The sequence below is a fragment of the Trametes versicolor genome (genome assembly GCF_000271585.1).
Source record: "Trametes versicolor FP-101664 SS1 unplaced genomic scaffold TRAVEscaffold_8, whole genome shotgun sequence".
NCBI classification, from domain to species: domain Eukaryota; kingdom Fungi; phylum Basidiomycota; class Agaricomycetes; order Polyporales; family Polyporaceae; genus Trametes; species Trametes versicolor.
In genome coordinates this window covers 2,567,927-2,578,667 of record NW_007360328.1, presented here as the reverse complement: position 1 = coordinate 2,578,667, position 10,741 = coordinate 2,567,927, and the positions used below count along the sequence as shown (strand labels likewise).

The 10,741-nt window shown below is 57.2% G+C and overlaps 3 protein-coding genes across 3 annotated transcripts; 2 read left to right on the top strand and 1 right to left on the bottom strand.

The window, feature by feature from the left end:
* Positions 1-293: 293 nt before the first annotated feature.
* TRAVEDRAFT_30260 (glycoside hydrolase family 13 protein) lies at positions 294-2,675 on the bottom strand. The gene is made up of 10 exons (XM_008041921.1): positions 2,618-2,675; positions 2,416-2,556; positions 2,155-2,354; positions 1,621-2,102; positions 1,369-1,568; positions 1,252-1,312; positions 1,144-1,192; positions 981-1,092; positions 699-920; positions 294-635 (listed from the first exon to the last, which is right to left on the bottom strand). The coding sequence occupies exons 2-10, from the start codon at positions 2,503-2,505 to the stop codon at positions 462-464; spliced, it is 1,590 nt and encodes a 529-aa protein (XP_008040112.1). The 5' UTR covers positions 2,506-2,556; positions 2,618-2,675; the 3' UTR covers positions 294-461.
* Positions 2,676-3,774: 1,099 nt separating this feature from the next.
* Positions 3,775-6,270, top strand: TRAVEDRAFT_30259 (uncharacterized protein). Its single transcript, XM_008041920.1, has 9 exons — positions 3,775-3,941; positions 4,003-4,071; positions 4,121-4,186; positions 4,240-4,549; positions 4,605-4,813; positions 4,862-4,980; positions 5,035-5,372; positions 5,425-5,670; positions 5,728-6,270. Exons 1-9 carry the CDS (start codon positions 3,837-3,839, stop codon positions 6,087-6,089), a joined length of 1,824 nt encoding a protein of 607 aa, XP_008040111.1. The 5' UTR covers positions 3,775-3,836; the 3' UTR covers positions 6,090-6,270.
* A 132-nt stretch (positions 6,271-6,402) lies between these two features.
* Positions 6,403-8,226, top strand: TRAVEDRAFT_73293 (uncharacterized protein; the record flags this gene model as incomplete). Its single annotated transcript, XM_008042616.1, has 5 exons — positions 6,403-6,489; positions 6,542-6,963; positions 7,014-7,227; positions 7,275-8,063; positions 8,119-8,226. 5 exons carry the CDS (start codon positions 6,403-6,405, stop codon positions 8,182-8,184), a joined length of 1,578 nt encoding a protein of 525 aa, XP_008040807.1. The 3' UTR covers positions 8,185-8,226.
* Positions 8,227-10,741: the final 2,515 nt, after the last annotated feature.

The window sequence follows — 10,741 nt, the reverse complement described above, 5'->3', positions numbered from 1 at the left end:
CGCAACAAGTCCACGCGCCGTCCGCATCCATAGACTTCACGCGTACACGACCCACGCGAGACGCCTCCTCGATATCGCGCTGTAACATTGAACAATCAAGTTACGAGATGATAGTCTGCGGGAGAAGCAGTTTGCGCAGACCCTGGAGCCCAAGATGAACGTGACGGTGAGGCGGAAGAAGAAGATGCGGACATACCGCAGGCATTGACCGGTCGCGGTCGCAGTCGGGGCGCGCACAGCCTCCCACATGGATCCCGCGTTCTCGCCATCTTCGCGAACAGTGCAGTGCGATGGAGTCTAGTAAATGGGCGCCAGCGGCCCCGAATAGGTGTCCGTTCTATAATACTCTGGTACAGTCTATAGATCTAGTATGTTAGTGTAAGTAGTGTGTGCAAGCCTGTGCTACCGCAGGCGCGAACGTCCATGCGAGTCCGAGGCTATAAGACAAGTGTGTCGTCGGTTTACAACACGAGGCTCGACTGGGCAGCCCAGACGGCCAGGACGAGCGCGGCAAGCACCGGAAGAGAATCCGCTGCACCATCGACCCATCCACGGGCAGAAGACGTTTGGGTGACAGTCGCCAGGCTCGAGCACGTGGTGCCGGCGGTGCTCAGCGCGGAAGTCGGGATGAGGACCTGAGTGCACCCGGTCATGTCAATACCGGAATAAGCACAGCACAACGGGATCGTCGAACGCACCTGCGGGCTGCCTCCAGATCCTTGGACGGTGACACCGCCGTTGCTATCTGCATTCATCTTGGTGCAAGTGAGGACATCTACGAGCTCCTCGTTGGCCTGGAAGCCCGCATCAGACACGGTCCATTTCGGCGTCGATGAACTTCCGCCGTTGGAAAGCAGTGCGAGCATGGGCGGCTTCAGGATGGCCATGGTGGAATCCGAGCCCGACGACGGGAACTTCACCTACGAAGACCCAGATCGTGTCAGGTACAGTGATCTTGATAGGTAAATGGTGATACTTACCGCAGTGGTCAGGAAGGAGCTGTTCGCGGCGATCGCGGCCTTGCGAGCGGCATTCAGCGTCTTGACGTGGGTCACGAGGGGCTTGTCTTCAACATAGCCAGACAACCAGAGACTGGACGTAGGAGTGAGCCTAGGATCATATAGGGGATCAGAATGGACTCACGCTTCGCGGTTGGCAGGATCGGCGCCTCCAGCGTAGGATTGCTCTTGACCTTTAAGAGACGTTGTGAGCGAGGAGTCCTACGCCCGCAGAACGTGGATGGATGCTTACCGTAGTACAAGATCGGGATCGCGTCTTGCACAAACGGCCAAGTCATGGCGTTCTTGATCAACTATAGAAATCTGTGGTCAGTAGGCCTTGGGGATGTATGCTACTCGGAATGCGTACTGCACTGTCCTGGGTAAGCGACTGGAACCGGGGCTGATCGTGGTTCTCGAGGAACGCGCCAGTCATGAACTCGCCGTCCTTGTACGAACTCTGGGCCTGCTGCACAGTGGCTGCCAACGCCGAGAGGTTGCCGTTCGAGGTCTGGAAAGCGGCAACAAGCGGGAACCAGGACGGGTAGTCAAGAACAGCGTCGATGACCTCTGAAGCAAAAATGAGCTTTTGTCATGGATATACACGATTTGTAGACCTTACGAGTGTATGCTGAAACATAGCTCGTCTCGTTGTTCAGAACCTCGCCGATCGTGAAGACGCCGGCGGACTTGGCAAAGTCCGGCCAGAAGTCCTTCCGGACGTGCTTGACCGTGTCGATGCGGACACCGTCCACGCTGTAGTTGCTGACAAGGGTCGAAATCCAGTTGTTCATTGTAGTAACAACGTCGTTGTCCTCGGTGTTGATGTCAACCAGCGGGACGTTCTTGTCGCCTAGCCAGCACTGCTCGACCTCGGTCTGGTTGTCGTAGTTGGAGACGAAGCATTCGCTGTGGAAGTCGGACTGCGAGGAGAACGGCTGGAAGGCCGAGAAATTGGGAGGATCCGCGGTTCCGACCATGTGGTTGACGACGACATCGACCATGAGGTACATGCCGCGGTTGTGCAGGGCAGTGCTCAGCGACTTGAGGTCATCGGCAGTGCCGAAATGGGAGTTCAGCGAGTTGATGTCCTGGGTCCAGTACCTTCACCGTATGTTAGACCGAGCTGATAAGCAGTATATACTACATCACATACCCGTGGAAAGCCTCGCCATAGGTGGTGTTCCCTTCGACGTTCGCGACTACGGGCGAAATCCAGACGGCGTCAAAGCCCATGTTCTGGATGTAGTCGAGCTTGCCGACAAGGCCCTTCCAGGTACCGCCACAGTATTGTCGCTGGGATGTGTCGCAGGAGGGGCTGGAGCCATCGGAGGTGGCGAAACGATCGGTGATCACCTTCATGCAAACTGAACATCCTATTCCTTCTCCGAGGCAGCATAGCCTGGGTCGGACGTACCTGGTAGATCGTGCGGTTGCGCCATTCATCTGCGGACGCGGCGAACGCAGAAGTCGCAAGGAGAGACGTAAGGAGTGCAAGTCGTAACATGGCGGAAGAGGTGCAAAGAGCGTGATGAGTTTGCCTTGAGTTTTTACAAGTCTGCCAATGTTGCCATCTGTCAGCACCAGAGACGTTGGGTTGAAAGATGGGGTGTCCTGACCTGCGCTGGACGTCAGCCCGGCGGAAAGGGCGTTGACAGTGGTGGTTGTGAGGGAGGGAAGAGAAGAGGGGGGACGAAGCGGCCATGTTGAAAGCGGGGTGGGCTATATAGCCCGCTCAGACGTCAGCGAAAGCCTAGAAATGTGGCGGGGAGGATCGCCGGAGGTGTGCCGAGCGCCATATATGGTCGCATCATGTCCATTTCGGGACAGCGCCCGCTTGGCGGGGGCGTTTGGGTCTGAAGCCAGCACCGTGTCGGATGTCTGGCACTATTCGTTGAGAGTTACAAGCTGCCGCAGAACCTGTAATTCGGACTCAAGAACCACGGCTTAGCGATGCATGCGCTGGCAAGAGGTATCAGAAAAGGGCGAGCTGACACAGAGTACTATGTCACTCCGAGTTCCAGTATTTCACGGGCCAATTCGCCAGGGCGCTTGCCGTGCGAATATCTACTACGCCGTTTTTCTGGGGTCCTCGGGCATAGCGTAGACCGAGGCCACCAGCCATCAACCCACTCCTGAAAGTACGTTGGTAGAGGAACCATGCATGGGTGACGATTGCGGAGCTCTTTCCTTAATCGATGTCCCCACCCGACTGTCCAAGGACGGGAGCCGCTATAAACACTGAGTACTGAGAACTTACCAGGACACGGGATGGAGCTACACCATCCATTCAGCCACGCTTGACCGTTGCATATATATATGTATACCGCGGTCTTCAGCATCGCGCGGGAGGTCGTAAGTCGACGTACTGCCTGATAGTGTAAACGCCGGGTGCGACACCGCACCTCTGATATAGCAGTACTTGTCAAAATAGGATTAGACGGCGATGATAGGATTGCATCTCACATTCCCGGGTGCGAACTTGGAAGATGAACCGACTGAGAGCCTGCAGGTTTGGATACAAATATTGGCGAGCGACATGAGAGCTTTGGTCAAGTGCACAAGCGCCCGCTGTGCGCCTAAATCCTGCGCAAAATGACCGCGTTTTAAGTCGTTGCCCGTCTGTACGTTCCGCTCTCTCACCAGCCCCCCTCCCTTCGTGCCTATCCTTGCTTGCACCCCGGTGCATTTGCATTTTACTTGCCTTGCTGCGTTCACGAGGCCGTTCTTGGAGAAATTTTGCTACTGCCCGAAGCGAAGCGGCGAGAACACACCATGAAGCGCGCTCAGGCATCCTTGCCCGAGGACGACTCCTCGCACGCCAACAAAAGGCTCAAGATGGACCCCGCTGCACAAGAACAGGCCGCGCAAAATGAGGAGGGGTGGACAAAGGTCGAGAAGCGGAAATCAAAGAAGCAAAGGAAGACGGAGAGCAAGCAAGGGGTGCGTGTGCCTTCCCGCAGCCTCAGTGCGCACCGAGCGGCGTTCACCTCATCTTATGCAGGCGACTTCTCCCAAGTTTATGTATGCGAAGAGCGAGATCCTCAAGCGGCGCGACGCTGTGGGCATCAATGTGCGTCAGGCGGTCTTTTCGCATCGTACCCTTGTTAACTTTAGCGCAGGACATCCGGGAGCTCGTACTGCACCTTGCCGCGGACGCCCCGCCGTCGAGCTGGGTGAGAGTTGAGGTACGTCCAGTCCCTCTTTCTTCTCCAGATACTCCACCGACGTCGTCTATCAGAATCCCCGCACGATCACGAAAGTAGTGGCTCTCCTAATACCGGGATTGACACCGGACATCCTCGCGCTCCCTCCTCTGCCCACCTCCGCCACTTCGAACCCCAACGTCCCCCTCGCGGTCCCATTACCTCCCGCGCAGCCGTCCGAGGATGCCTCTCCCAGCGTCCCATTCATCTCCTCCACGTTCACATACGCATGTCCGACCCGCGCGCCAGGCGACCAGACACGAATGCACTCGGTGCTCAACGCGTTCTTCCAAGGTCCCGTTACCGGGGAAGAGCGGAAGAGGCGGCTCACGGAGCGTCTGACTTGTGAGTTCGACTCGTTATGTCGCCGCAACCGAGTGCTCATACCGCGCACCGGCAGCAGAACGGGCGCAAGAAAAGTCGCCGATGCGGTATCTCCTCACGAAAGAGTTGATGATCGAGAACGGCTACCCCATGCCCTCGTATCTCGCAGAGACGTTCGAGAAACCGGCAGGGTGGGTGGAGACGAAAGTTGCTGCGGCAGATGACTTGTTGTCGACAACTCCCGCGGGTGAGGTACCGCGAATATATGCGATGGATTGCGAGATGGTACGCTGTCATCTTGACCACGCGTTTCGGTAGCTAACATCACATTAGTGTATGACGGAGGAGGGCAAGCAACTCGCCCGTGTGTGCCTCATCGAATATGCGTCGGGAATCGTGATCTACGACCAGCTCGTGAAGCCTGGAAAGCCCGTCGTAGACTATCTGACACGGTAGGCATATTTCCACGTCTTCGCCAGGAGTCCGCACACTGACAGCATTCTCAGATGGTCGGGCATCACCGCGGAGGGACTCAGCAAAGCAACTGCCACGTTCGAAGAGGTACAGGCGCACGTCCTCTCCGTGCTCTCCGCGACGCCCACGCCCGTACTTCTCGGTCACTCGCTAGAATCCGACCTGAACTCGCTCAAGATCTGCCATCCGCGCTGTATCGACACCGCTGTGATCTTCCATCACCCGCGCGGGCGGCCGCTGAAGCCCGGCCTCGCATGGCTCACGAAGAAGTGGTGTGGGCGCGAGATCCAGAACCGCGGCGAGGGCGGGCACGACCCCGAGGAGGACGCGCGCGCGTGCGTAGATCTGCTCCGCAAGAAGGTGGACAACGGTGAGCTCTCAGTTCCCGCCACCCCCGTCCGAGTGCTGATTCTAGCCGCTAGGTCCGGGATTCGGCGAGTTCAAGGTCGACATGGAGTCCATCTTCGAGCGCATGTCGCGGGCACGCGGCGGCACGGTGAAGAGCGCGGTCGTGGACCACGGGAGCCCCGCCGCGTGGCACGGGCAGAAGGCGACGACGTGCGTCGCGTGCAAGAGCGACGACGAGGTGCTCAACGGCCTCGTCGACTCGATAGAGTCGCACCAGTTCCTCTTCGGGCGCTTCACTGCGCTCGCAGACGCGCGAGGGTGTAAGTTGCGCCTGTTCGCCCTGCCTTTGACTCGAGCTCACGTCTCATGCCGTTCAGGGATCACGGCCAAGGCTACAGGCGACATCCCGCTCGACTCCGTACCTGCAACACCCGCCGTCGACCCGTCCCCAGCGGAGCTGCGTCCGGTCCTCTCCACACTTGACAACCAGCTGCGGCAGCTATACGCTGCGCTGCCCGCGCGTACCGCGCTCGTGCTGTTCACCGGGCATGCAGACCCACGACGGATGGCGGAGCTGAACGCGCGCAAATCGGCGTTCGAGGGTGCGCTGCGCATGGGCAAGAACGTCGAGGAGCTGGGGCCGGAGTCGCGGTGGACGACTGCGGACGGGCGCGAGCTCGAGGAGGAGGTGGAGAAGGCGAAGCGGGGCCTGTTGTTCCTGGGCGTCAAGGCTGGGTGATCATCTGTCTCCCGAGAACCTCGAGCTCATGTACGTCGCGCACAACCCTTTCTCGACGTCTTGAACGCACCGCTGGCCATCGCACTACGATGCTTGGTAGGATTGGAATGCCGGCACTATAGGTTTACGTACTTGTGGGCCGCAATAGACGCGCTGCGGTTGCTTTCCTCTCTTGGACCGCAATCATTGCCATCGACTGCACTTGTGAGTAACATCGACCCTCGTAAATCTGTCGGGCGTGGTCTGTACAATCAGAGGAGAGAAACGTACACCTACATACCTTCGCTACCAAGATCTTGCGGAATACCTCAGCATGCCGGCCATTCTTGGCCTGGCCTCGGAAATCATCCTCGCTATCCTATTCGAGTTGGATGTCCGCGATATACTCGCGTGCAAGCAGGTACGAGCGACGCGATGCATCGCGGCCCCATCGTACTGATTTGGCACTGTAGATCTGCAGGCGATTCCGAAAACTCGCCGAGTCCAGCGTTGTGCAATACAAGTGCCACCTCGCCTTCGCCGGCGCTGTCGACGGCTCGGCGCGCAGCTCCAGCATCGCGGAACGCCTACATGCTCTCAAGGAGTATCAGCGCGCATGGAGGACCTTGTCGCTCTCCTTCGATCCATCCTTCTCGAGTACTGGACGTCCTGATCGCACCTATCCCTTCCGCCATCTGACATTCAGTGGCGCTCTCGTCGCTATGCATGTCGGAACCAAACTCAGACTGTACCGTCCGGCGTCTCCAGGGCGTCGAGTCAACGCCATGACATGGTCTCTGGACCTGGCACACCTTGGGCTAACACCACTCATGGGCGCAAGTGATCTCGGAGAAGACGTGGTGGTCATCTGTGGCGTGAATATTGTGCACGGCAGGTATGAAACGGAGGCAATGCACTACTAGTTGAGTGCTCACCAAGTCGCAGGTCGTATTGCCACTTCCTGACCCTCCTCCCCGATGGCACGGTGGCTCCGCATCCCTTTGCGGCGCAGGCCCTGCTCGAAATACCCAGCATACACGATCCAAGGAGTGTATCCCAGATTGTCATACACGGCGATCTTTTCCTTTTGATGACGAAAAATCGGTGGAGTGGTAGCAACCTATACATATTGGATTGGAAGACAGGCTTAACGCTACCCGTAGGTGCAGTGTCGTGCAGTGCCAGAGCGCAGCTGACATTTCCCAGTGTATAGAGAAGATACACTTCCAGATGGTTTTCCACCTATTGAGCAAGAATCTGGTCCTTGTTGGCCACGATGAGGAACTGGCCATATACATCCTCGAGCCGGCCGGCGATCAGACCCCTGTATATAGCGGCCTACCCCTATGCGTGCTTCTACTTCCACCGCATCCGGGCTTCTTCCTGAAGGACATTCCACACCAACCGCTCTTATCATCGACAGAGGACGAAGGCTTGTTTCGTTCCGATCCCGAGGCCGCCCTCCTGGCGATCCACTTCGGTTTCCGATCTCAGCCCCGCGGCACTCCTCTCGACTATGTTCTGTGCATCCCGCGCGCAACGCTTGTGGCCCGACTTACCCTCCCCGCTGCGTCCGTCGCCGGACCTCCCGCCGGAGCGGTCCGCACGCTAGACTGGGAGGACTGGACGTGCGGAGGGACTCTCCTCTGCTTTTCGAGATTCACTTTCGTGGAACTTCAAGTAGCGACCTTCGGCTCACGCGTCGCCGTCATGTCCCACCGCGTGCAGTTTGACAGGCGCCTCAGTGAAGCAGCGACGGACGTCTGCGTATTCGAAATACATCCCTGGGCGCGCGCTAGCAACCTCCACCCGCGGGTCTCCGGGGATGGCTTGGAGGACATTGATTTCACGGCCGAATCGGAGGGAGCCGTTGGGCAGCTCCGGGACTCGCCCCCATTTTACGTCTCCCACCGGGCAGTCGCTCAAGAAGGTGATGCACCCCCTCAATTAGACAAAGAACGCATGCTGTTGCTGGAGGATGGGTTGGCGCTGTTGGTGCGTCTGCTCATGTTGTGGAAGACTCCGGTCACTGATGTTCCCCCCATATCAGCGCGAACAAATTCTCGAGGACGGCGAGATGCATACTACTACACATTGCTACCTGTCCACGGCCTGACCGTCTCCGCCCATCGAATCTGTAAATCAATGTTCCATTCGCAAACTACCGGAGATTCTCGTACCCGTTGTTGCAGAGCTCGTGGACCTGGATTCAGGTTCCGGGGGCTGGAGAAAAATCCAACTCAACAATTCGGAAGCCATGTGGGTATCTTGAACGACACCTGAGCATATCCCCTTCCCGAGACACGTAAAGCCGCCGTTGTATCCCGCTTTTTCGTGGTTGCTGCTCCCGATTGTGATATATTCACCCGAGAGACAGCCCTGGGGACCGAGACGCAGTTCTTACTCGCGCTTATTTGTATCTATTTGCGAAGACGTAATTAGCGGAGGTGCGCATATTTGCAGCTTCCAGACTCGACAAAACCGCTTGTAGCATTTTACTACACCTACACAATCCGACCTTTTCCCTCCCCCGAAGTCATAACTCCCGGGACCTTTGTCCTCTTTCTGGTCATGCTGCGAGACCCCAAGATGAATATCCTGGACCTACCGCAAGAATTGGTCATACACGTCATTCTGCAGTTGGACCCATCGCATGTGGTGACCTGCGGCCAGGTCAGCGCCGTTTTCATTCATCATGGAACTCCTGGATTCTTACCAAATTATTACGGCCGCGTCTCTTGAAAACACCATATCATGACGTACCACAGGTTTCCCGCTACTTCAAGGCCCTGCTAGATACTACCGTCATACGGTACAAGTTCGCTCTGGCCGCAGCGGGTATGGTCGACGGACCTGCGTCGGGTGTACCAGTAAAGGATCGGCTGCTCGCGCTGGAAAGATACGAGAAGTCGTGGCGTGCGGCCGAGTTCGTACGGGATACCAATCTAATCGACGATAGTTCAAACTATCGATGCTTGCCGTTCACGGGATGCGCCGTTCCAATCGTTCAGGGCTCCGTACTCAAGATCGTAGTCCCTGCCTCGCCCGGTCGTGGCATTCCGGCGCAGGTATGGTCGATTGATCTCAAGGGAATCCCCTTAGAGCCTCTTTGGTGCGCGGTAGATCTGTCGCAGTTCATACTAGTGCTGTGCTGCATGGCGACGCACCCGACACGGTATATAGCTTTCCAGATGCATTGTGCGGTGCCAGGACTTACAGCCGATGTCACAGCAAACTCGAATGTCGAGTGTTCTCCCTGTCGGACACCGCTGTGCTTCCCCTCGCCACAATAGCAGTGCCTCAAAGCGACGAGTGCGGCGAAAGATGTTGTGTCCAAAAACTGGACATCAGTCGTGATCTTCTAGCCTTGGCCTGGTGGCCAGACGTACGTGGGACACACTATTTCCAGTTGTGGAACTGGAAAACAGGCAATATTATATGGGTACGTCTTTCCGTGAGCGGAATAAACGAAGGTGATTGGGTTAACAATTTGCAGGAGAGAACCTGCCAGATTAGAACGCAGTTCTGCACGCAGTTCGCCTTCCTGGATCACCACCATATAGTCGTAGCAAGGGACAATGGAACTGAACTTCGAGTCTACACTATTCACCCCGACAGGCCTCCATCCATCGTCCCCTCCAACCCGGCCTCTCCAGACGACTCCTCTACGCGCATATTTCTGCTTCCACCGGTCAAGGACGGCACCTCCATACAGATCCATGAGCTGAGCTCACAGCGAGCACCTTCCAGTCGGCCAAGCTGCGCAGCCGCGTTCGAGCACAATACGCAGCTCACCATTCTGGCAATCACGTTCATTTTCAGTACTGGCAACATAGGCCACCGTTATATGCTGCTCGTCCCCACATCCGTGCTGCTCGGCGCATACGCATGTAACACCGGTAGCCAGCCGCACACCGACGAGAATCGCGCCACCGTCCTGTGGGAGGCGTGGGGCACGCCATGCAGCCGCTTGTTCCGGTTTGATACACGCGGCCACGGACGGTGGGGAGCCTCTATGTGCGCCATGAGCTCCCGGTGCCTCTTCATCAGTCGCTGCTGGAGTCAGCACAACCGGCTCACCATCATGGACATCCTAGTCGTCGAGCTCCGCCCCTGGGCACGCCAATACGGCGCTGTGGACGTAGAAACAAACCCCCTGGCCGAGTACGTAAACACAATGAACGCGCTGCTCGCGCCCGAGGAACTCGAGCCTAAAGAATCCATTCACAAACGCCTCCTGTTCCGCGTGGTGCGCCGCATGGTGGTCGTGTACGGCGGGGAGGTGGACTCTGTTGAACTTCTGTGTCTACGGCTGTGCCGGACCGGGAGTGGCAGTGATAGTGGCTGTGCGTCTACCATACGCCAGCATGGACTTTCCTACTTACCATATACGTACATTCTTTTGTTCTGTACTTACTTGGCATCCTGCCATCCCTCCATATGATTCTGGTACGTTCTACGATGTTCCGGACTATTCTAGACAGCGTCCGGACTACTCGCATTACTCAGCCATGGACTATCTGACCCTATGTCGATTATGCTCCCTTACTCAGCGTTACTCATCGCTCAGTCAGCGTCCTCTGGACGTCACATGCCCTCTTCCTATACGCTTACTCATCGTCCTCCCCAGTAGTATATAAGGAGGACTCTGCAGGCCTCTGCTCTTCAGTCGT

What these genes read in the sequence shown, in the direction of transcription:
- TRAVEDRAFT_30260 (XM_008041921.1), bottom strand. Translation starts at nt 2,505, where the DNA reads ATGTTACGACTTGCACTCCTTACGTCTCTCCTTGCGACTTCTGCGTTC. An exon ending in GCAACCGCACGATCTACCAG is followed by an intron (nt 2,355 to 2,415) that starts GTACGTCCGACC and finishes GTTTGCATGAAG; the next exon opens with GTGATCACCGATCGTTTCGC. An exon ending in GATCTGGAGGCAGCCCGCAG is followed by an intron (nt 636 to 698) that starts GTGCGTTCGACG and finishes GGGTGCACTCAG; the next exon opens with GTCCTCATCCCGACTTCCGC.
- TRAVEDRAFT_30259 (XM_008041920.1), top strand. Translation starts at nt 3,837, where the DNA reads ATGGACCCCGCTGCACAAGAACAGGCCGCGCAAAATGAGGAGGGGTGG. An exon ending in AGACGGAGAGCAAGCAAGGG is followed by an intron (nt 3,942 to 4,002) that starts GTGCGTGTGCCT and finishes CATCTTATGCAG; the next exon opens with GCGACTTCTCCCAAGTTTAT. An exon ending in GCTCGCAGACGCGCGAGGGT is followed by an intron (nt 5,671 to 5,727) that starts GTAAGTTGCGCC and finishes CATGCCGTTCAG; the next exon opens with GGATCACGGCCAAGGCTACA.